General features: G+C 43.0%; 1 protein-coding gene across 1 annotated transcript in view; it reads left to right on the top strand.

The window, feature by feature from the left end:
* SCAPER (S-phase cyclin A associated protein in the ER) overlaps positions 1–25,370 on the top strand; it is a 377,689-nt gene that overhangs the window by 287,865 nt on the left and 64,454 nt on the right. Inside the window, exon 25 of the mRNA XM_056128752.1 lies at positions 12,754–12,986. Coding sequence (XP_055984727.1) covers positions 12,754–12,986 — 233 coding nt within the window. The remainder of the gene's footprint in view (positions 1–12,753; positions 12,987–25,370) is intronic.

Here is a 25,370-nt window from a genome sequence, read left to right as displayed (position 1 = left end):
AGGTTCCGTCCCAATGGAAAACCAGCAGGACCGTACTACTGTTCAAGAAGGGAGACATCCATGACATTGGCAACTATCGCCTGATCTGCCTATTGTCTGTCATCTACAAGCTGTTCACTCGAGTCATCCTGAATAGGATTGGCAGAACACTAGATGAAGGACAACCATGCGAGCAAGCAGGGTTCCGCAAAGGATTCAGCACCATCGACCATATCCGCACGATAACCAAGCTCATTGAGGTTTCTCGGGAGTTCAAGATGCCACTCTGTTTAACGTTCATTGATTTAAAGAAGGCCTTTGATTCTGTTGAGACGGAAGCGGTCATTGAAGCCCTAGCCAATCAGGGCATTCAAGCCCAATACATCAAGATCCTCCGTGAGCTGTACTGCGGATTCACTACCAGGATGTCACCATTCTACAAAGAAGTGATCGTTGATGTCAAGAGAGGGGTGCGGCAGGGTGATACCATTTCACTGAAACTCTTCAGTGCCACCCTCGAGAACATCATGCGACGACTGGAATGGGAAGGAATGGGAGTGAAGATAGATGGTCGGCAACTACACCACCTCCGCTTTGCTGATGACATTGTTTTAATAACACCAAACATCAGCCAAGCGGCACAAATGCTGGCCGACTTTGACCGTGAGTGTGGAAAGGCAGGACTACAGCTGAATCTTACGAAGACAATGTTTATGAGAAACAGCCTCATTCCTGATGCCCCATTTGCTCTCAACAGAACGACCATCTCCGAATGCAACAGCTATGTGTACCCAGGTCGAGAAGTCAACATGACAAATGACCTGGCACCCGAGCTGCGCAGGAGGAAGAGAGCGGCTTGGAACACCTTCAAGAACGTCGAAGAAATAGCTAAGAGGATGAAGAACCTCCGGCTCTGGGCACTTCTCTTTGATTCCACTGTTCTTCCTGCATATGCCTCAGAGACCTGGGCCCTACGCAAACAGGATGAGAACGCTATTCGGGTCTCCCAAAGAGGAATTGAAAGAGCTATGCTTGGAATATCACGTTTCACTCAAATGAAAGAAAGAATCTGGAGTTCTGACATCCGTCTATGATCAAGAATTAGGGACGCTGTCTCGTTTGCCAACGTGTCAAAAATCAGATGGGCTGGTCACGTAATGAGATTTAAAGATGACCGCTGGACTAGAGCTGTTACCGACTGGATTCCACGGGATGTCAAAAGACCGTGTGGCCACCCACCTACCAGATGGTCAGACTTCTTCATCAAGATCATGAACGATCGGTTTGAGGCTCTTCGTGTTCCTCGAGCGAACAGACGCCATTGGGCTACACTAGCACGTGACAGGGACAAATGGAGACGTTACTGGCGCCCGCTCGAGCAAATCGCCGACTAACGGGAAGTTAAGTGCGATTAAGTGAAGTGAAGCTAGTTAAGGAGCTGAGGGAGAGATCAGTGCTGCCCATTGTGGTTGTATTTCATACAGCTGAACTGTGCATCCACATATGTCTGATGAGAGCCAAAGAGAAAGTCCAGGGCTTATGGCGCTTACCTTACACACAGCCAACCTCAGTTCAGTTCCCAGCACCATAGAATTTAGGGAGGTTTTTAAAATATTGCTGTGAGAGAGTGGTATGCATGGCATGTCCTGAGCTCATTGGGCTTCCTCTAGCCATGTTTGTGCAATTTTTTTTCAAGATAATGTTGAAAAGCTATTGCCCATTTCAACATAATTAGTTTTATTCTTTCAAAGCAAGTAGCATTAGGATAAATGTCTTTCGTGTGTTCTGTCTTTATGTATATAATATAACATGATGATAAAATAGGAGTGGAATGACAGAGTTTTTTTATATGTAATGGTCTCTAGCTAAAGGAAATTAAAGATGCCCAAAAGATAAAAATTTGTACCTGCTGCTTATGCCCTGCCAAATTGTACATTTGGAGGCTGGGGGTCCAGGGAGGGGTTTTTCTGTTTGTTTTTTCCTATACCAACGCTTATCCTGATTGTTTCTAAACAATCTCCTATGGGCTCTCAGTCAACTTAATTCAGATTATAACCATAGTGAACACACTGCACAGCTAAAAACTAGGGAAAACCAGTTTCCGAACATTGAAAATTAATTGGATAGAATTTCCACTGTTTACCAAGTTAATTTTCTCTTTAATGGAATTGTGTTACAAAAGAGTGGATTTATACTACTACTAAAACATCTTGCTCTACTGAAAGAAAGTAGAAAGTTTTTCAAAACACTTTGGTGGTAGAAAGTTTTAAGGGAAAAAAACCCGAGTCTTTAAAAAGTGATAATGACTTAATTTAATTTTGCTACAGCACTTTGTCTCTGGATTTGGTGCTTCTGAAACTATAAATATTGGGTTTCTCCTTGAAGTCGGTTTGCAGTGAAGTTTTACTCCAATTCTGATGGTCTGTTCTCAGAAAACTTTTTTTCTCCTCTGGATCATGGTTTCCTCAAATATAAAATACAAAAAATAAAATTTAGGTTTCTTTTCCTAAGTCTAAAACTATATGAATTGTCTTCACACCTTATGAAGGTGAGATGCCTTCTGAAAGGAAGGGGAAATTCTGTAAGAAGTCTATAGACTTGAAATCAACTTGTAGCATGCCAGTGTGTTATAGGAAATACCTTTCATTCATTGAAAAGAAATGGTGGTTTTAGATTTCTGCCTCAAGAGTGGCAGATTCAGAAGAGCCAGGAGCAACCCAACTCTTGTTTTTTTCCTCTCCCAGGCCAGGCCTGGTACAGCCCAGCAGGTGGGAGTTAGAAGCCCTGCTGCATGCTGGGAAGGTAACTCGCCCCTGCCCTCCCCCAGACCACCCACCCCAGAATGGAATGTGCTCCTGACTCAGGTGCGCCAGGTGTGCAGTCCAGTCCGGTGGTGAGTGGCCTGGGGGAGGGAGGATGCTGCCCAGACGCCTTTCCTAGCCAGCTGGCCTGCCGCTGTGTGCTTCGCCAGCCACTGTGCTGGGAGTTCAGGTCTGAGTGTTGGTCACAGGCGTGCATCAGAAACCTTGGTGTGCATTTCATCTCTTGGGTGCCCCGAGAGTGGACTGTCAACGAGTTATTTTACCTCTGCCTAACAGAAGACAATAGTACAGTGTGCTGCTCTGAAAGGGGGCTCGCTACAGTATGGATGCCTGGCTTGGAACAGTTTGACTTTTGATTTTTGACTTTCGTTTTTTCTTTTATCAAATGTCATTTTTCAAGTCTAGAAAGAACCTTTCTGCCTCGCTGAGGGTAAATGCTTTGGTCCACCTTAATTCAGGCCATCTCAGCATTCTTTTCTCTGTCAAGTGCGGGTTTCCTGTTCTGATACTTCAGTAGTATCATTTCCAAACCAACCAAAGAAAAATCTAGGAGGGACGAGGAGAATTTCTGTGACCAGTTGAATTAAATTTGTGCCCTGGGGATATGGGGAAAAAATTTTTTAAGACTTCACCAAAAGTTAAAAGCAAATGAAAACTCTTTTCCACAGTGAAAGGATCATAAATAATAAATGAGGGAATTAGAAGGAAACGGAACTCTTTGGGAAAACCAGCATCAATAGTGTGACTGGATTGAAAGCAAGGCAGCGAATCTGAGCAAATAAGAATCACAGTGGAACAAGACTCAACTCACTGCTTGCAAGAATGCTGACCGGTCCAACTTTTTCAGAAAATAATATGGACACTTCTCAACAGCCTAATAACTAAGCTTCCATACTATCCAGCAATTCTACCCAGATATTTCTTGGTATCTACCCCCACGGGCCCAAAAATTCCATTCCAAAATGACATTAGTACCCCTGTCCATAGCAGCATTGTTGACAATAGCCAAATCTGGACACCATCCAAGTGTCTAAGAGCAGAGAACTAGATAAAGAAACTTTGTATAGGTCAGAGCAAAACTACGGTATGAGTACAGCGAGTAGGGTATTTGCCTTGCCTGCAGCTGACCTGGGTTCAGTCTCCAGCATCTCATATGTTCCCCGAGCACCGCCAGGAGTAATTCCTGAGTGCAGAGCAGGAGTAACCCCTAGACATCGCCACTGTGGCCCAAAAAGCCAAAAAGTTGAAAAAGAAACTGTGGTATTTGTATGCCATGGATTAGTACTTGGCAATTAAAAATAAAAGATGAAATCATGCAATTTTCTGGCCGCGTGAGTAGAACAGGAAAATATGTGTGAAGTCAGAAGCAGAGAGGCAGTTACAGAATGATACTCTCACGTGTGGAATAGAAAGAAATTTGATAAGGTAATAACAGCTGGCCAAAGACAACAGCCTGAAAACTGGTCTACACAACGGAGTTTACAAGCAAGGTGAGAGGTTGAGTGGGGGTGTGGGGGCTGATACAGTGATGGTGGCTGGCAGTGGGCACTCAGGTGAAGGGGGTGGCATAGCAACCTTGTACCTGTGAAACCCTACCAGTAACAGTATTGTCAGTCACAGTAAGTAAGTAAGTTTTTATTTAAGTTAAAGACTACTCAGTACATAAAGGCCTTGTAAAGTCCCGCAGTTCACCTTGACAAGCCTCATGAGGGAGGAGGGTATATGCAGGTTTCTTTGTTTAACTGCCAGGTCACTGGAGAAGCTTTTCCTTTTTTTCGTGCTCTACATGAGACATTGCCAAAATGGTGCTTCTAAAATTAAGTATAGATATAAAATCAAAAATTGTTGGCCATAGACATAGAATACAGAAATAGTCTATGGTCCTAGTACTATTTGTATTGCAATGTCAAGTAAATACAATTTAGATTTACGCTGAGCTTATTGTCTAGGGGGTCAGTAAAGAAGCTACATTTGGTCATCAAACCACATATAGAATCTCTGTGTCTCACCTAAAATTACTCAGAGTGCCCCTTAATATGATAATTCCCTGCCCCAGGAAGTCTCATATGGAACCATTTTTTTAAATATATGTATATATACTTAGGGGGCTGAAGCAATAGCACAGTGGGTAGGGCATTTGCCTTGCACGAGGCTGACCCGAGTTCGATTCCCAGCGTCCCATATGGTCCCCCGAACACTGCCAGGAGTAATTCCTGAGTTCAGAGCCAGGTGTAATCCCTGAACATGGCTGGGTGTGACCCAAAAAGAAAGCAATAAATAAATAAATAAATATTAAAAAATAAAAATATATTTCGTGGAAGCCTCCACCCCACTTGCAGAGCCTGGCAAGCTACCGAGAGTATCCCGCCCACTCGGCAAAGCCTGGCAAGCTACCCGTGACGTATTCGATATGCCAAACACAGTAACAATTGTCACAGTGGAGATGTTACTGGGCCCGCTCGAGCAAATCGATGAACCGTGGGAGGACAGTGACAGTGATTTAGTGGAAGAAGCATCAGAAAAGCATGTTTAGCTTGTAAGCCTGTTACCAGTTTCCACCTCCCTCCATGAGAGAAAACATTTTCCCAGAATCCTCAGGAAAAAAGAAAAAATGATGTTCACTGTGAGCAAGTCAGTGTGAGGGACGAGCAAGCAAGTGGACTTTGCAACCTAATAAATAGAGTTCAAATCCTAACTCTTGTATTAAGCTGTGCAACTTGAACACCTTGCTTGACATCTCTGATGAAGTTTCGTCCATCTCTAATAATTAAATGTGATGAGCAGAAAATCACTGAATACTGGACATAGTAGAAAAGCCTAATAGAAGTTGGTTTTTCTTTTCCGCTCCTCGCTCCAAATACGCATGGCTCATTATTTAACCTTTTTTGCTAGTACGGACTTGTCATTTTGAGCACAGGTACAGTGATGAGTAGTTACTGATTTCAGAGATAATAGAGATTAGTGAATCTAATAGAAATAACCAGAGTCTCGTGTTCCAGTGCCTTTTGTACTCTCTCATGCCTTCAGAATTAGGGTCCCATTTTGCTACTGCTTGCCTTTTAAGTGGTCACTTTTCTCTCTAGTGTTATTTTTGTTCTTCTGAAAGCCAGCACATCATAGCTTTGTGAGTTCTGTGTAACTCAGCATCCGTTGAGTATGGGTACCCTGGAGGGATGGACAGCCAGCCTGACCCCTAGCCACATGTGGTATCGATACTCCAATGTTAGCCAAGCCAGAGACGAAGTGCATGATAGTAAGTTTAGAATCTCAGGAGTCTTTCTGAATTTTCCTCAGTTCCCATTGTGTTTTTAGTGGCAGGAAAATCTAGGTTTCTAGTAGCTGTGATAGAATGATCACTGATTGTATGGATTTTTTGGTGTATTTATTAGTTCATTCAAAATAATAGCCAATGGCACTTAAGAGAAGCAGTGGATTAATGAATAGTTAAGCATTTCCCTTTTTTTCTCTCATTTTCCTTTAAAAAAATGTTTTTCTTCCCTTGTTCCCCTTCCCTTCATTGTTGTCTATATTATAATGACGGAGGTCTCTCTCTCTCTCTCTCTCTCTCTCTCTCTCTCTCTCTCTCTCTCTCTTTCTCTCTCTCTCTCTCTCTCTCACACACACACACACACACACACACACCTAGCTGTAGTGCTCACACATTTTTAGTGGTGGTACTCTCATGGAGTCACATACCAGGTTGTACTGCTTGAACCCTCAGCTGTGATGGTCACTGAGTTTGTGGGGTTTGCACACATCCGCTGCCTAAGTTCACACCTAGTGGGGGTGCCCAGGTTCTGGGTGTGCTCCAGGGGTCACTGGTGCTCAGGTGTTCACATCTGGTCACCTTGCTGCCGTGAGCTGAAATCACTGTGGTGCAGGGATCAGAGTCCAAAGAACGGCCAGGCTCAGACAGCAATGCTGCAGAGACCACTCCAGCACACGTGGGTTTATTACAGAGATTTAAGGGTATTTTACATATGCAAATAAATTAATGTAATATACTACATCGATAGGACAAAATTCCATTGAATTCAAGCTACTGACAAAATATCAGTAGCTTCGAAAGCATTTGATAAGATTCAGCCCGTGTTTATGATAGGAACTCAATAAAATGGGGCTAGAAGACTATAATTTAACACAAAAAGGGCCATGTATAGTTAATATTAATCCACACCTAATACCATACACAGTCTGATGCCCTTTACTTTAAATTCCGGAAGAAAATAAAGAAGTCTGCTTTTAACACGCCTATGTAATTTAGTACTAGAGGTCTTGGAACAATTAGAACCAAAAATAAATAAAAGAATCCAGATTGGGAAAGAAGTAAAGCTATCATTATTGGCAGGTTCTAAATGCGTGTGTGTGTGTGTGTGTATACACATATACATATATATATACATACCTATATATGTTTAATATGTAATTTTTTCTTGCTGTTTGAGGATGAAATTTTTTTAAACATCTATTAAGCTCATCCAGTCTATTTTATCATTTCAGACTCTTATTTTCTTATTCTGCTTAGTTGATCTGTCCATTTGCTACAAATATCATTTGTAGCACTGTAGCACTGTCCTCCCATTGTTCATTGATTTGCTCAAGCGGGCACTAGTAATGTCTCCATTGTGGGACTTGGTGGTACTGTTTTTGGTATATCGAATACGCCATGGGGAGCTTGCCAGGCTCTGCCGTATGGGGGAGATACTCTCAATAGCTTGCCAGGCTCTCTGAGAGGGGCGGAGGAATCAAACCCGGGTCGGGTTCTGTTAATAATTGCTTTTTATTTTGGTTTATTAATAAGTAATATCTTCTTGTTACACTGTTCTTAACTGTTATATAATGCCCCTCGCAATCCTACTGCTTTCCTTAGCCAGAAAATCTCTTACTTAACACTAATACCTGCCTCTTAGATTGTTACCATTTACTTCTAAAATTATCTTCCAGCCTTTTACTTTAAGCCATCTTAGGAACTAAGTTGAGTTTCCGGCAGGTAGCAAAAAGTTGGGTTTCATTTTTTTTTATTCAGTCCTCCACTCTGTCCCTTAATTTGTGGATTCGAACCATTGGCATTTTAGGGTACTGAATGAAATGTCGGTATCTATTTCCATTTTTTTCTTTGTTTTTTTAGTGTTGTCTCGGTTTATCATTGCTGTTTTTAATCTGCCAGGGTTTTTGGGGGGGCAAAGTTTTAATTTGGAAGTTTTGTATTATAATAGTAAAAATTCTAAAGTGTGGCAGCCAGGGCTGAGCTGCCTTTCGTTCCGAGGGCTGTGCAGAATGGGTGAGTGGGACGCATGCCGAGAGCAGAGCCTCGGGTAAGATCAGTGCTGTGAGCATCATTTTACATACCCTGCATGTTCCTCGGCACAGGGTTGTGGGGAGAGGCCTCCTGCCCCTGAAATGGAACATGCAGATTGATGTTCAAGGCATGAGAGGCTGTGGACGCAATCATATTCACGGGGGCAGCCAGCTGTGGCCCACCCCAACTTAGGGGCCTCATGCCTTCACCAAGAGAGGGAGCCGAGCCAGCACATACAGCCGGGTTGCCTCAGGGCCCCCCAGACAGACTGAGTTGGGGGACCCCTGGGACGGCTGGTGAAGGAAGAGGGCAGTACAGGAGATCTGGGCCCCAGCAGGCCTTACGGCTCTTTTTTTTTTTTCTATGTAATCTAACCATTGCAAGGGGCAAATCTGTCTCTGGAGAAAAACTGAAAAAGATAAATTAAGAAGAGCCACAAGAGGATTTTTCTCCTGACCCAGACAGCCCCAAGGCAGGAAACATCTTCCCATCTGTGTTGGGAAAAGTCGAGGGTCTCCTTCCAGAACAGATGGGGAAGCTTGATCTTACACTAATTCCATTTTTACTCCCCTCCCCACCCTCACTGTTTGTTTTTGGTGCCTGGCCACTTCTAGGCGGGATTGCTTTTCATTTTATAAAAAGTCCCTTTCACGTTTCTTGCTAGACTAGTTTGGTGGTGATGTATTGCTTTCATTTTTGTCCGTCTCTGAAACTCTACCCCGTCTTCAATTCTGCGTGTTAATCTGGCAGGAGAGAGTCGTGTCACTTGAACATCCTTTTCTTTCACCACTTTAAATACAACGTGCCGTTGCCTTTTGTCTCTGCGTGAAAAGTTCACAGATAATCACATAGGTGGTTCCTTTTATGTGATTCATTTTTCCTAGATGCGTATGGTATTCTGTTCTTACCATTTGCCTTTTAGCACTTTGATTATATCTTGTGATGTCTCTGGGTATCATTTTTGTTTTGAACTCAGAGTCCAAAACAAAAAAGTCTCCTGTATTTGGATGTTAAATTTGTTTCCCCTTCCAAGAGACAGAAGTTCGTGGCTATTATTTCTTCCAGTAGGGTTTCTGTGTTTTCTCTCTTCTTGGTCTGAGACTCTGTGATATGGATGGTGTTCCTCTTGAGATCATCCCACAGGGCTACGTTGTTTGAGGTTGTTGTTTTTAACTCTCTTTTTCCTTTTTCTGATCTGTTTTTCACTCTCATATTTTTCATCTCAGTTGATTCTGTTGGCAACTTACTGTTCATTATTATGCCCCATCTTGTATTTTTAGTTTAGTTCTTGGACTCTTTAAATCTTTTATTGCTGTTTGAAATTTGTTAAAATAAATTTTCTGTCCTTGTTGTAGTTCTTGTTTGGGTCATCTATTCCTCAAAGCATTGTTAAAATCATTCCCCTAAACGCTTCTGCAGATAAGTTACCTAGTTCTGTTACCTTTGAACTTCTCTCTGGGTTTCTGTCTGGTGATGGTGTATTTCGTCTGTTTCATCATTTTCTTGAGATTGTATATTATTTTCCAAGTGCTGAGCAGCTCCTCCTTCTTGCTGTGTAGGCCTTCTATCAGGATTACAGGGTGTAGGGTATAATTCCTCGATGGTTTCCCCTTGGCTGCTGTGGTAGGGGTGTGTGTGTGTGTGTGTGTGTGTGTGTGTGTGTGTGTGTGCGCGCGCGCACACGCACGCATGCACATGTGTATGTGTGTGTGTTGCTTTGCACACAGACACATCTGCCACTTAGTGCCAGTGCAGGGTAATGAAAGTCAACACCCCGGGGAGCAGAGAGGTCACTGCTAGAGTCCCAGGAATCTGAGCCTCCCTGGTCACTGCTGGTGTTCGGGGCGGGTGGGGGATATTTTCCGTCGCCCTCAACTCTAGATGAATCCCCATAGTGTGGGCTTTCTCTGCAGCTGTGGGCCAGACCTGGTCTGTTGGTTCTGCAGTTCAGATCTCGCTGCCCAGCACTGCAGGCAAGGGGAGAATGATTATAGACACTCGGGTGTCTGTAATTAAATAATAATTATGTTGTTGTTGTTGTTGTTTGTTATTAACACTTAGTATTTAATAATAGTAAATGCATCATTTCACACTCAGGACTGTGTCAAGCTGCAATCCCAGCAACAGTCCCAGTGGATAAGGAGAGGGTCTTTCTTGAGCCCGAGGGTGCCCTCTATGAAAGAGGACCACTTTCAATGTTCCTTCTGCAGGCTGTCCCAGAGGGCACACCTTTGGTGAGTGAGGGGCACCTGGGAATGTCCATGGCACCCTGATGCCTTGGCTCAGATGGACAGGCAGTTAGGCAACACAGCCACCTCTAACCTCTGCAGCGGCTCTGCACAGGAGAGAACAGGGACCTCACATAGCCCCATAATAGGGACCCCGCATAACCACATTCTTCTTTTTTTTAATTTAACTTCATTTGTACATATTTAACATAAGCATAAATCAAAAAGAAGGGGGAAAATCAGATTAAAGTGACACTGTTGTTTTGTTTGCAAGGAGTAGTCTTTCATTTTAGACTTTAACTTTAAAGTCTAAAATGGAAACTATTACCAGGAAAACAGTTTTAAGACTCAAATAGCTAGGTTACATACTATAAAGAGTAAAATGCCAAGACTGGGTATTAACCTACTTAATCTGCAATTTTTTATTCTATATAGTATAAGAATTTTTACATTAAATATATAGTGATTTATTTCTCAGAAAAAGGTTTTGGTAGCTTAGAAGAAAAAAGTATCCACTACACATTAACTAGAAGAAAATCTCAAATGCAACTAAGCATATATACAATGTTAACTTAGTATTACACTGTTCTGACCTAAGGTACATTTCAGTTTAATATAGAACATAACAGGTCTCTTCTTAAACGATGCAATCAGGGCATGAAGTATTTCTAGATAAGCAAGAGTTTTCTAGGTGACCATGCATTGAGTGTTGTTCAAGGTACTTAATAAAAAGCCAAGTGCAAGGTTTTGTTGTTGTTTTGCTTTGTTTCTTTAAAGAAAGGAATATGAAGTTCTATGATGGAGAAATCAGATTTGCCAGAAACAAATTATTCTTTCTATAAGAAAAAGTATGTATAAAGTAACTCAAAAGTTGTATCTTTAATTTTAAAGTCTATAAATTACACAGAAAGTTATTTGGCCAGTTGCCCCACTAACACTATAGTAAGTAGATAAAGCCCTGATAAAAGTAAAGAGAGTGGGAAGGAAAGTCATGTAAAGTATTTTTAATGTGGAGAGCAAATGATTGAAAAGCAGTTGCCCATACCTAAAATTTAGGGTAGCATGGGAAAGGAAAGCTATGCCTCAGAACCCCAGGAGGATTAAGAATTCATTCCCAAAGATCTCCAAAAAGCAAGGCTGTGTGTTGTGCTGGAGAGGGTTGGTTGAAAATAAAAATAAAAGGCAGTTTAGATGCCCAGCTTAGCTGCCGTATGTACAGCCAAATGATGGACCCCGCCCAGCCATGGCAGAAGACAGGCGTTACCCAGAATTTACACAGGTTAACTTACTAGACACTCTGATTTTTTTTATTTCACAATTGAGGAAACAGATGGAGAAAGATTGAGGAATTCATCTATATACTCCTAGCATTCAGCCCAGATTCTGGCCCCAGGTCCCAACTTTTAACGTACAAACTTTCCATAACTATAAACAAAGAGCTGAATGTGGCTTCAGATACTGGAAAGGGGGAGGGAATATTTTTTTTCATTCTCTGATGAATGCAAATAAGATATATCTGTTTGTTTTTGGTGCTTAGACAGCCATAGCATGCTGGGAGGCGGGGGGAGGGGGTTGTTGGTCCCAGGGCGTTGTGCAGGTCAGGTATGTTCTCTAGCCCTGTGAGATCTCTCTGTAGCCAAAAATGAGATTTGGGGTTGCGGGGCTAGGGTACTATACATGGTGATGCTCAGGGTCTGCTCCTGGCTCTGTGCTCAGGGATCACTCCTGACTGGCTCCGGGGACCATATGAGGTGCTAGGGATCAAACCTTGGTGAGCCACGGCAAAGTCCAGCAATCTACCTACTGTACTATCTCTCTTACTCAGCCCCAAATATGAGATGTTTTTCACATAAAAGAAATTTGCTGGGGCTGGAGCAATAGCACAGCGGGTAGGGCATTTGCCTTGCGCACAGCCAATCCAGGTTTGATTCCCAGCATCTCATATGGTCCCCCAAGCACCGCCAGGAATAATTCCTGAGTGCAGAGCCAGGAGTAATCCCTGAGCATCGCTGGGTGTGACCCAAAGAGCCAAAGAAGAAAAATGCTGCTTACCAGTTAATTCATTTTCTGTATTCGTTATCAATACATATCCAGTTGAGTAAATACTATTTAAGTACTTACTCTTATATGTATTGGCGTCAGCTTATCCAATCCTCACAAGATTCCTATCATATAGGTGATGTCATTATCCCTTTTTTAAGTGTAGGGATTGAAGCTTGGAAGTATTAACCTGCTCTTGGCCACTCAGTTAATAAGCAAAGCTGAGATTTGAATTCAGCAGTCTGACTTCAGAACCAATATTGGAGCATTCCATAGCCACCTCTAGAATTTCAAAGTCATTTCTGATTTCAGAAACTTTCCATATCCTCTCTGTTCATTTTGGGTGGTTTTATCGAAACATAATTATTGTATTTTTTTCATCTAGGTTTATGTTCCAGATGAAAATAATGCTATTTTGGGAAGAAATACAAATAAGCAAGTATTTGAAGGCTTGACAACTGGACTTCTCAAAGTCAGCGTTGTGGTTTTTGACTGCTTAATTGCCAATCGACCAGATGGGAACAGCCGGCCAGATACACCAAAAATATCAACACAGGAAATGAAAAACAAACCCTCCCAAGGTGATGCTTTTAACAGTCGCGTTCAAGACCTCATCAGGTAAAATTGCAGGATTTCTTAAAACTATCTGCTGTGTTTTTTAAAAGAAAAAAGAAACTTTATTAAAATAATTTAAGTCTCAGAATTCAGGTGGTAATAATGCTTCTTAGAACACTTTCCACTAATTCCTGGTAGAGATATACACATTTTTAGAGACAAGGAGAATCCTAATAATGAAAAGGAGTGTAATTTAATAGCTCTTCTGTTATTCTTAATCATTATTTGCGGTTACATTATGGAGCATCCCAATTTGCGGGGGTGGGGATGAATTTGTAATCTAACTTTCTGGAGTATATTTATACATGTTTGGCTCTCAACTCTTTCCAACTCAAGGAATTTCTGAGACTTCCCCCATCTCAATTCGGTTCGAGACGTAAACTTGGCTCCAAGTAATCATAATCGCTACCATCCATGGTGCGTCCATGGTACATAGGGTAGTATTTGCAGCCTGTAAGTGTCAGGTTTCTAATCAGACTCAGAAGCTCAGAGGACATTGCCCAGGGAAGGCAAGGGCTTTGCCCATGGTTACGTGATGGATAAGTTTGAGAGTAGGTAGGAAAGCCGAGACTGGAACTCAGGCCTCGCTGGACTTCTGGCTCCTGTGCACTTGCCCCACCAGGATGGCCATTTCCATCACCTGTTCAAAGTCAGCCCTGCGTCCTGCGGGGGTCACCTCTTCGCCGGGGAAATTCACACATTCAACATCTGAACTCCTTCCCCCACGCCCCAAGTGAATCTTGATCGGGGAGGATAGTTTGCCATCCAAAACGGGCTCCATCTGGAATTCATCCATTACCCGTCCCTCCGTTCAACAGCGACTCCGTTTTGGTGCTCTCCGATCTCGCCTACTGATGCCTCCACAATTCACATCGCTTGTTCCTCCCCGGAGCCCATGTGGGTTACTAGGGGAAGGAGAACGCTCGGCTCTCCATCGCTTTGTTCGCGGTTCATGAATTCCCTTTGGTTTCTTGTCCTGCTTTCTTGGGAGCAGTTGTTCCATTCAGCATCTTTCTTCCCCTTGAATATTCTGTCCACTTTTCCCTTCCCTCTGCCTGCCCTCTCTCCCTAAGTGTATTTATTGCTGGCCCCGGGGGTTCACAACCATTTATCTTCGAGCACTTGACTTCTACCCTCCCTGGCCTTTCCCTCCGATGCTTGATCCCATTCAATTTCCCCATGTCCTTCTGGTCCCTGCAACACCTCCATGTTGATGAATCTGTCCCAGCGGCCACCCCAGTGGGGTGCAGCCAGCCTGCATTCTTGTTACCACATGCCTCAGCTGTGACAAGGTGGGAGGCCCCAGTGAGTTCTTCAGCGCGATCCCAGTGGGCCTGCCAGGGGGAAAGTACCTGTTTCCACATATTTTATTACAGTTACCAGATCCTCTTAGAGGAGGAGGGTATTGAGGGAGGGGGGCACTGTAGCACTGTCCCCATTGTTCATCGATTTGCTCGAGCGGGTACCAGTAATGTCTCCATTGTGAGACTTGTTGTTAGTGTTTTTGGCCTATCGAATATGCCACAAGGAGCTTGCCAGGCTCTGCCGTGCAAGCAGGATATTCTCGGTAGCTTGCTGGGCTCTCCACGAGAGGCGGAGGAATCGAGCCATCTTGCTTGTTGCCTGGACGACCCCTGTGGGTAGATCCACAACCATCTCTCACCTCTGCCCAGCCGAGCATGTTTCATATCTCTGTGCTTTCCATTCTCACCTTCTAAGATAGGGAAAAAATCTCACTCCACTCCCTGCCGTCCACTCCCTGCCGCCCCCAGGAACTTTTATTCCAGCCCTGCTTCTCATGCTGTGAAGGTGGAGTCAAGATGCTCCTGGTGGAGCTGGAGCAATAGCACAGCGGGTAGGGCGTTTGCCTTGCACGCGGCCAACCCAGGTTCGATTCCCAGCATCCCATATGGTCCCCTGAGCACTGCCAGGGCTAAGTCCTGAGTGCAGAACCAGGAGTAACCCCTGTGCATCACCGGGAGTGACCCAAAAAAGCAAAAAACTAGATGGTCCTGGTATGGTCTGTGTTCCCTGTTGTGTGGCCACAGCCCCAAGGCCTTAGCCTGACACACTTTCCCTCCGCTCGCTCATCTGGCCTGAAGAGGTAGGACGTGATCTTAATGAAAGTGGGGTCCTAACTGTTTACTACCCCTATGGCTGAGTGACATCTCTAGGTTTAAAGGATTCCCAGAAATATTTATCAGTTCTCAGCAGGATCACCGTTATCACTTTATGCCAGACATTTCCCAAGTCTTCAGACACAAAGCTAATGTATTTTTAAATGCCTTCAAAATATCCAAATAATGTTGTTTAGCTATCAAACATAACAATTTTTATATGATGGAAATATTGCCACTTATAGGAACAAACCTCATTCTAGGAAAGAAATATTATTTATAGAGTAGAAGCAAATTACTGCTTGAAAAGATACTGATTTGGAGTTTTCTCAGGAAATAGATGCACCCTAAATTTCCACAATCTTCCTATTTTTACTGAGATTTTGTTGGCATGTGATCGCAAAGTGTGGGGATTTAATGCACACTTGCAAAATAGTTACCACAATAAGGTTAGTTAACATTTCCATCACCTCATGTTATTTCTGTTGTATTTGTATGTGCTGAAATACTTAAGATCTACTCTTAAGGCCCAGGGAGGTGGCCCCAAAGACTGGAGCACAAGCATAGTCAGGTTGGTTCAAAAATATTTTTCCAGTCTACTAAGAAACTTCCACATATGTCACTGTTAACTCTCTTCCTCCCTGCTATATATCGCTTATCCAGAATTCATTCACTTGTAACTAGAAGTCGGTGCCTTTTGGTCATGTCACCTCATTCCAAATGCACTCTCTCCCTTCCACACCCTGGTAACCACTGTGGCATGAGTTCAGCTTTTTGATTCCACACTTAAATCTGATCATACAGAATTGGTCTTATGGCTTCACTTACCATAATGCCCTCAAGAATCATCCCTGTTGTCACAAATGGTAAATTTTCATGTTGAAGCGATGGTAGAGTGGGCAGGGCGTTTGCCTTGCACGCAGCCAACCCAGGTTCGATCCCTGGCATCCCATGTCCCTGAGCACTGTCAGGAGGGATTGCTGAGTGGAGAGCCAAGAACAACCCTAAGCATCACTGGGTGTGACCCAAAAAGAAAATAAATAAAGGCGGATTTTCTTCTTCTATGACTGAATAATACATAACTACATGTGTTTATATGCCATACCTTTATTTTTTTTTTAATTTTTATTAGTGAAACACCATGAGGTACAGTTGTAGATTTACAAATTTTTGTGCTTGGTTTTCAATTATACAATGATCAAACACCCATCCCTCCACCAGTGCCCATTTCCCACCACCACGGGTCCCAGTATCCCTCCCACCCCCCAGCCCCCATCCCACCCTTCCTCTGTGGCAGGGCATTTCCCTCTCTCTCCTTTTGGGTGCTGTGGTTTGCAAGAGAGGCATTGAGTGGCAATCATGTTTGGTCTATAGTCTACTTTCAGCATGCTTCTCCCATCCTGGGAGGATCCTCCCAACACCCTTTATTTGGTCCTCCTTTCTCTATCTGAGCTCCCTTTTTCCCTAGAATGTGTGGCTGCCTCCAAGCCATGGAGCAAAACTCCTGGTACTAATCTCAGCCACTCTTGGGTGTTAGTCTCCTATTTTGTTACTTTATGTCCTCCCCGCCCCGACCAGGGCTCCGGCAGCCGAAGACCTCCAGAACCAGCCACCACCATGCTGAGACCACTCTCCACACACATGAAGGTACCAGCAGAGGAACAAAGGCACGCAGGTCCCGGGGCTGAGATCTCCAAGCCTACTCGGATCGGGGCTGAGCATCCTCCACCCAGATCCTCCAAATTCCAGTAGGCGGGGGTTGCACCCACCAACTGGCCCCCTGGCACCGTGTAATCCCATCAACGGCCAAGACTCAGAGACTATAAAACCCAGCTCCCAGACATCTTATTATCTCATTCCTACTTTGAACAAACTGGCAGGCTACCGAATGTAACCTGCCCATACGGCAGAGTCTGGCAAATTCCCCGTGGCATACCCAATATGCCAAATACCAGTAACAATGATGGGTCTCATTCTCCTAAAGAGCCTTGAATATAGCATTTTCTTAAAAATCTCAAGGCTAGAATGAAGGAGACATTACTGGGACCTGCTCGAGGCAATCAATGAATAACAGGATGGTCGTGATTCGTTCCCCAGATGAGTGCAGTCTTTCTATGTCTATCCCTCTCTTTTTGACTCATTTTTCTTAACAGGATACTTTCCATGTAGTACCACTTGTATGTAAATTTCATGACTTCATCTTTTCTAATAGCTGCATAGTACTCCATTGTGTAGATGTACCAAAGTTTCTTTAACCAGTCACCTGTTCTTGGGCACTCAGGTTTTTTTCCTGATTCTGGCTATTGTAAAGAGTGCTGCAATGAGCAAACAAGTACAGATGTCACTTCGACCATACTTTTTTGCCTCTCTGGGATATATTCCCAGGAGTGGTATCGCTGGGTAAAATGGGAGCTCAATTTCTAATGTTTTGAGAATCGTCCATACTGTTTTCCAGAAGTATATGCCATACCTTTAAAATCTATTCATCTGCTGATAGACACAGATTGTTTCATGCCTTATTATGACTAATGTTGCAGGCAACTATAGGAGTGCAGATAATCTCTTCATTGACCTGTTTCCTTTAAGTCTATGCCCAGAGTAGAATTGAGGAATAATTCTGTAGATCTCTTTTCAGTACGTCTATTCCGTTTTTGTGTGTTTTGAGGCTACATCAGCAGTGCTGATGGGCTTACTCCTAACTCTGCACTCAGATCCCTCCCATTAGTGCAAAGGGACCATATCTGGTGCCCAGGGTTGAAGACCTGTGTACTTCCCCACTATTACTACCTCTCAGACCCCTACTCTGTTTTTTGAGGAACACCCATACTATGCAATCCACTTTATTCCCCACAACAGTGCACACAGGTATCCTTTTCTCCACTTTATCACAAGCATTGTTATTCCTTTTTCATAACACTCATCGTAACAGGTATGAGGTAGTATCCTATTTGGATTTGGTTTCACGAATCATTAGTGATGTTAAGCATCTTTTCACATTTCTGTTGGCCATTTGCATGTGTTCTTTGGGAAATCATATGTTTCTATTTATCCATTCTATATGTGGATTATGATTTTGCTATTGAATTGTAGCAGTTCCTTATGTATTTTGAATAGGAACCTCTTGTCAGATTTATGGTTTGCAAACAAATACCTTCTCCCATTCTATAGCTTTGCCTTTCAATTTATTGATGGTTTCTTTTGTAATATAGAAGTTTTTTTTGTTTGATATAGTCTTACTTGATTATGTTTTCTTCAGTTATTTCTGCTTTGGTGTCCTATCCAAAAAATTATTGTCAAGACACACATCAAAGAACTTTTCCCATATGTTATCATATAGAAACTTCATGGTTCCAGGTCTTGCATTTAAGTCTTCAATCTCATTTGACTTAACTTCACTGACTTGCATAAGATAGGAGTACAGCCTTATTCTTTTTTTTTATTTTTTATTTTATAAAGTAGTTCACAATATTTGATTACATTTAGTATTCAAACACCAACCCCACCACTATTGTACCTTCCCACCACCACATTTCAGATGTTTCCATCCCAAACCCCAAACCCTGCCCCAAAGCAGAACTGAAATAATATGTTTTGTATTGTTATGAAAATCTGCTGAAAATACCACAAAAAAGTTTCCTTAGAGGAAAGAGTATGAAGATTGCTGTATTTCACCCAGGGGCCATTAAGCCCATCTATAAGAGATCACTAACATGTTGTTAAATGTTGAGCCTTGAGTATATATGTATATATTTTATTCATTTTATTCACTTCATTATTCATTTTCTCATTTGATCTCCGGATTCTTTCAGAAAAGTGTTACTTAGTTTCCACATATATTTATAAGTAACATTTTCATTACTGGTTTCCAACTTAGTTTAACTGGGACAGAGAAAATATTCTATTAGGGTTCACTTTTTTGGGGGGTGATGTATGTATATACATACATATCTGTAAAATATATATATTTCCATCTAAGATTTGGTTGCCTTCTACTTTGAACACCTTCCAGTGTGGTACAGTACTCTTGGAATGTGGGTGGTGTGTGGTATGAAGTGTCACGCACCCGCAAATGTGGCCACACAGTCCAGGAATAGGTTCACTCATGGGTGAGGCTTGGTCCAAATTTGTGGAGAGCGGCTGTGAGCATGGCGGTAGTCGAGTTCTGGAAGTTTTCAGCTGCCGGGACTGGGTCTCTTGGGGCAGGGAGGGGTCTCACCCCTCCCCCATCTGGGGTGCCCTGAATGAAACCGCCTGGCATGGGGCCCAGCAGCATGGTTATGGCAAGTGTCACATTATGCTTCCATCCAAGAGAGAAGAACATGCAATCTGGATGGTGGCTGATGACAAGATTATCTCCAGCTTTCTTCTTTAGCAAGAAATGTCTAGTTTCCTAGGCATCATTTAATTTGAGATTTTTCTCCCCTAGAGTATCTTGCCAAATATTAGTTGATTATACATGTACGGCTTTATTTATGGGCTCTTGATTTTTCCCCAACTATCTGTCTCTTATTACAACAGTATTAAACTATTTTGAACACTCTATCTTTGTAATATGATTTGAAATCAGGAAGTGTAATTCCTCCAACTGCATTTCTGAGATTGCTTTCATCCATCTTTTGCTGATCACTTGATCACTTGACTTCCCGTTAATCATTGATTTGCTCGAGCGGGCGCCAGTAACATCTCCATTTGTCCCTGTTGCGTGCTAGTGTAGCCCAATGGCGTCTGTTTGTTCTAGGAACACGAAGAGCCTCAAACCGATCCTTCAGGGTCTTGATGACAAAGTCTGACCATCTTGTAAGTGGACAGCCACGCAGTCTTTTGACGCCCCATGGAATCCAGTCAATAACAGCTCTAGTCCAGCGGTCGTCTCCAAATCTCATTATGTGTCCAGCCTATCTGATTTTCGACGCCTCGGCAAACAAGACAGCGTCCCTGATTCTTGATCGTCGATGGAGGTCGGAACTCCGGATTCTTTCTCTCATTGAAAGTGAGAAATTCATGAGTGAAATGTGATACTCCAAGCATAGCTCTTTTGATTCCTCTTTGGGCGACCTGAATAGCGTTCTCATCGTGTTTTCATAAGGCCCAGGTCTGAGGCATATGTTAATGCCGGAAGAACAGTGAAATTGAAGAGATGTGCCCGGAGCTGGAGGTTCTTTGTCCTCTTAGTTATTTCTTTGACGCTGTTGAAGGCGTTCCAGGCCACTCTCTTCCTCCCGCACAACTCAGGTGCCAGGTCATTCGTCATGTTGACTTCTCGACCTAGGTACACATAGCTGTTGCATTCGGAGATGGTCGATCCATTGAGAGCGAATGAAACGTCAGGAACAAGACTATTTCTCATAAACATTGTCTTCGTGAGATTTAGCTGTAGTCTGACCTTTCCACACTCATGGTCGAAGTTGGCCAGCATTTGTGCCACTTGGCTAATGTTTGGTGTTATTAGAAAAAGCAAAGTGGAGGTGGTGTAGTTGCCGACCGTCTATCTTCACTCCCATTTCTTCCCATTCCAGTCATCGCATGACGTTCTCGAGGGTGGCACTGAAGAGTTTTGGTGAAATAGTATCACCCTGCCAAACCCCTCTCTTGACATCAATGATTACTTCTTTGTAGAATGGTGAGATCCTGGTAGTGAATCCGTAATACAGCTCATGGAGGATCTTGATGTATTGAGCTTGAATGCCCTGATTGGCTAGGGCTTCAATGACTGCTTCCGTCTCAACAGAATCAAAGGCCTTCTTTAAATCAATGAACGTTAAGCAGAGCGGCATCTTGAACTCCAGAGAAACCTCAATGAGCTTGATTATCATGTGGATATGGTCGATCGTGCTGAATCCTTTGCGGAACCCGGCTTGCTTTCACGTTGTCCTTCATCTAGTGTTTTGCCGATCCTATTCAGGATGACTCGAGTGAACAGCTTGTAGATGACAGACAATAGGCAGATCGGGTGATAGTTGCCAATGTCGTGGATGTCTCCCTTCTTGTACAGTAGTACAGTCCTGCTGGTTTTCCATTGGGACAGAACCTTGCATTCAGACAGGTAGCGCATGAAGAGCCGAGCCAGTATATTGATGAGTACTGATGGCGGGTTCTTCAGGTGTTCAGGTCTGACCTTGTCTGGGCCAGGTGCTGTTTGTTTCTTTACCGACGAGATGGCGTGTCAGATTTCGAAAGGGAGAATGTTGGGAACGACAGACATACCCATCCTGCAGAACTTGGTTATGTGGACAGGTGGACGTGGCTATCGAAGAGATCTGAGTAGAAGTCATGGATAATCTTCTCCATTGCCCTACCTCCACTATCCAGCCGCCGCTACGTTCCAGGACACTTTCCGGACTGCGCGGCCGCAAAGCAGCTGCACAACACATCATAAGACACTTAATACCCATCTTCCAGGATTGCCGCATCATATTTAATAGGGTTCAGATGTGGTTTGAACCATGGGAACACCTACAAGGACGATTCGAGGCTGCCCCAAAAGCCTCTATCCCTCTCAGAGAGCCTGGCAAGCTTCCCAGAGTATTCCACCCCCCGCACGGCAGAGCCTGGAAAGCTGTCTGTTGTGTATTTGATATGCCAAAACCAGTCATTACAATGGGTCTTTTGCTGAAGCATAATTTTTTTCTCTTTTCTCTCTCTCCCCCCTCTCCTCTCTTCTCTCTCTTTCCCTTTTCTTCTCCCATCCTTTTCTCTACCCCCCTCTTCTCCTCTCCTCACCTTCCTCTCATCAAACATAAAGCATCTATTCGAGGAGAAGTTACAGAACTATATATTACTTACCACCTTCCTGATCAATACCCTGCTCCCATCCCTGGTACCACATGGTCCCTCAAGCACTACTGGAAGGGACCCTCAAGCACAGAGCCAAGAGTAACCCCTGGGTACCTCCAGGTGTGAACCAAACCTAAACCCCCCAAAAAAGTGAACTCTAATAGAATATTTTCTCTGTCCCAATTAAATTAAGTTGGAAACCAGTAATGAAAATGTTACTTATATGTGGAGTACCTCATGGTGTTTCACTAATAAAAATCTAAAAAAAAAAAAGAATAATTTTTAAAAAGTAAATGTATGTGGAAACTAAGTAACACTTTTTCTGAAAGAATCCAGAGATCAAATAAGAAATTTATTTCAAATTTAATAATAATGGAAGTACAGGTTATTAAATTTTCAAAGGTACAGCTAAAGCAGTAGTTAGAGGAACATGTATAGCTTTCTTTTTTTTTTTTTTGCTTTTTGGGTCACACCCGGCAATGCACAGGGGTTGCTCCTGGCTCTGCATTCAGGAATTACCCCTGGCGGTGCTCAGGGGACCATATGGGATGCTGGGAATTGAACCCGGATCGACCACGTGCAAGGCAAATGCCCTACCTGCTGTGCTATTGCTCCAGCCCCCTAGCTTTACATTTTTTCCCAGTTATGTTTCCATCGAAGAAATATGTAAAAGGAGAGCAAGTAAAAATAAGGCCCAAATCAGTAGAAAGAATGAAATAACCTAAAACCCAAAGTCTCACAAAAATATTTCTGGGAGGGTCTGGAGAGATAGCACAGCAGGTAGAGCATTTGCCTTGCACGCGGCCGACCCGAGTTCGATTCCCAGCATCCCATATGGTCCCCTGAGCACCGCCAGGAGTAACTCCTGAGTGCAGAGCCAGAAGTAACCCCTGTGCATCGCCAGGTGTGACCCAAAAAGCAAAAAATATATATATTTATTTCTGGGAAAAAATAGCATAAATTAAAAACGGAGGCTGAATAGCTAGGACAGCCAGCATTATACTTCCCTTGCACCCAGCCAACCAGAGTTCAATCTCTAGCACCGCACATGGTGCCCCAAGCAGTGCCAGAAGTGATTCCTGGGCACAGAGCTAGGAATAAGTCCTGACCACAGCCAGGCCCAAAAACCAAAACTAAAATTTAAAAAATTCAGTGTTCCTCGTGAAAATAAGTCTAAAATATATAAGCAATTAAATTCAGTTATATGGGGGCCAGAGAAATATAACAGCAGGTAGGGCACTTGCTTTGCATCAGCTCATCCAGATTTTGTCCCTAGCCTCACATATAGTCCCCTGACCCCAGATCGGAGTGATTCCTGAGTACAGAGTCAGATGTAAGCTTTGGGAACAGCTGAGTATGACCCAACAAACAACAATAGCAACAACATAATTCAGTAATTATATAGAAAAAATAATTTTATGATTGAATGGTTATTCTAGAAGCGCAAGCTTAGTTCCAGCATGGAAAACTTACTATTATTAACTGAGTGTCAAGAACTATACAGGGTGTGAGATTTTATCTTTCTTGCAAGCTAACAAGTTATTCTGCCATCGTTTCACTGGTGTTGGCAAAAGACAGCACTGTTGGGTCACAAACAAAGACCTTTATTAATCAGCCAGCAGTGGGTTTGCATCACATCCCAGGAGCCCTAAGCTCAGAAAGTCCCAGCTTGTTATAATAGGCTGAAAGTAGACCTGCTCAGCCTCTAAGACTGGAAGACATTACCTGTTATTATACAGGGCAGCAGACCTGTGATGCTGTATCTTTTCTCCAAGACCATTTGCTACACAAATATCTGTGAAAAAAAAATAATCCAGCACAAAAGCCATTACTTCTGGTCACAATATGTGCTGAAATGTGAGAGATTGAAGGAAATCTGTCTCTTGACAGTGACCTGACCTACAAAATAATCATGATAATACATAAAAAGAAAACTATATGTCCATTTCAGTAGAAGGAGGAAAAGCATTTAACAAATTATGATACCCCAGGACTGGAGAGATGCCTTCAGTGACTGAGCACACACGTTGCTTCTGGGAGATTCAGTTCCCCCAGCCCCAGGCCCCCAGAACACTGCTGGAATGATCTCCAGGCATAAAGCCAAGGACAGCCACTTTGCACCACCAGATATGGCAAAAGTAAAGTAAATAAAGCCAACGTTTAAAACAAAAAATACTTGTTAATAATTAAATCTAAGAAAAACTGAAAAAGAACAAGAATACTTATAGTTAAATCATGAGACATTGAACATTTTCTTCTTTAAAAAATAGTAAAATTGGGGCTGGAGCGATAGCACAGCAGGTAGGGCTTGATGCAGCCAACCTGGGTTCGATTCCCAGCATCCCATATGGTCCCCTGAGTACCGCCAGGGGTAATTCCTTAGTGCAGAGCCTGTGTATTGCTGGGTATAACCAACAAAGCAAATAAATAAATAAATAAGATTTGCTCGAGTGGGCCCAGTAACATTGTGAGACTTGTTACTGTGTTTGGCATATCGAATACGTCACAGGGAGCTTGCCAGGCTTTGCCGTGCAGGCGAGATACTCTCGATAGCTTGCCGGGCTCTCCAAGAGGGACAAAGGAATCGAACCTGGCTCGGCCGGGCTGGCTGTGCGCAAGGCAAACGCCCTACCGCTGTGCTAAAAATAAAAATAGTAAAATAGGGTCATAGAGATAGTACAGGGTTAAGGTGCTTGTATGCAGCCAACCCAGGTTCGATCCTTGGCACCACATTTGGTCCCCTAACCATCTCCAAGAGTGATCCCTGAGCAGAGCCAGGAGTAAGCCCTGAGCTGCTGGATGTAGGCTTAACCTTCCCATCCATACTCCACCACCCAACAAAGAATCAGAATACAAAATAATTATTCACTCTACCACTAGTGTTCAACTTTGTACTGAAAGTTTTAGCTTGCATAGAAAAGCCATGAAGAGAAAGAGAAAGCCATGAACTTTGCAAAGAAATAAAGTTAGTGTTGTTTGCAGTTTTATGATGTACACCTGAAAACTGTGTAATCTACCAAGAAAATAGGATTACTATCAAATAAAGTTTATGCTATGCCCTACCAACAAGTAGTTAAAATTTGAAATTTTGGGGAGCTGGGGTGATAGCACAGCGGGTAGTGTGTTTGTCTTGCACGTGGCTGACCCGGGTTCGATTCCCAGCATCCCTTGTGGTCCCCTGAGCATCACCACCAGGGGTAATTCCTGAGTGCAGAGCCAGGAGTAACCCCTGAGTATCACTGGGTGTGACCCAAAAAGAGCGTAAAAAAAAAAAGAATTTGAAATTGTTTAATTGTAGTCTACATTTATTTTTAAAACAATCATATACCTCTGAGTAAATATTAGGAAAGATGCAATACAATGCAAGAGATGCAATAAAGCACTGTTGAGAGAAACAAAATCTGTTTTTTTTTTAATTGTTATTAGTGAGACACCATGAGGTACATTTGTAGACTTACAAAATTTGTGCTTGGTTTTCAATTATACAATGATCAAA

This window comes from Sorex fumeus, unplaced genomic scaffold, assembly GCF_029834395.1.
Source record: "Sorex fumeus unplaced genomic scaffold, SorFum_2.1 ptg000067l, whole genome shotgun sequence".
Classification (NCBI taxonomy): Eukaryota; Metazoa; Chordata; class Mammalia; order Eulipotyphla; family Soricidae; genus Sorex; species Sorex fumeus.
Note: the sequence above shows the minus strand (reverse complement) of the source record. Positions and strands in the feature narration are given on the sequence as shown.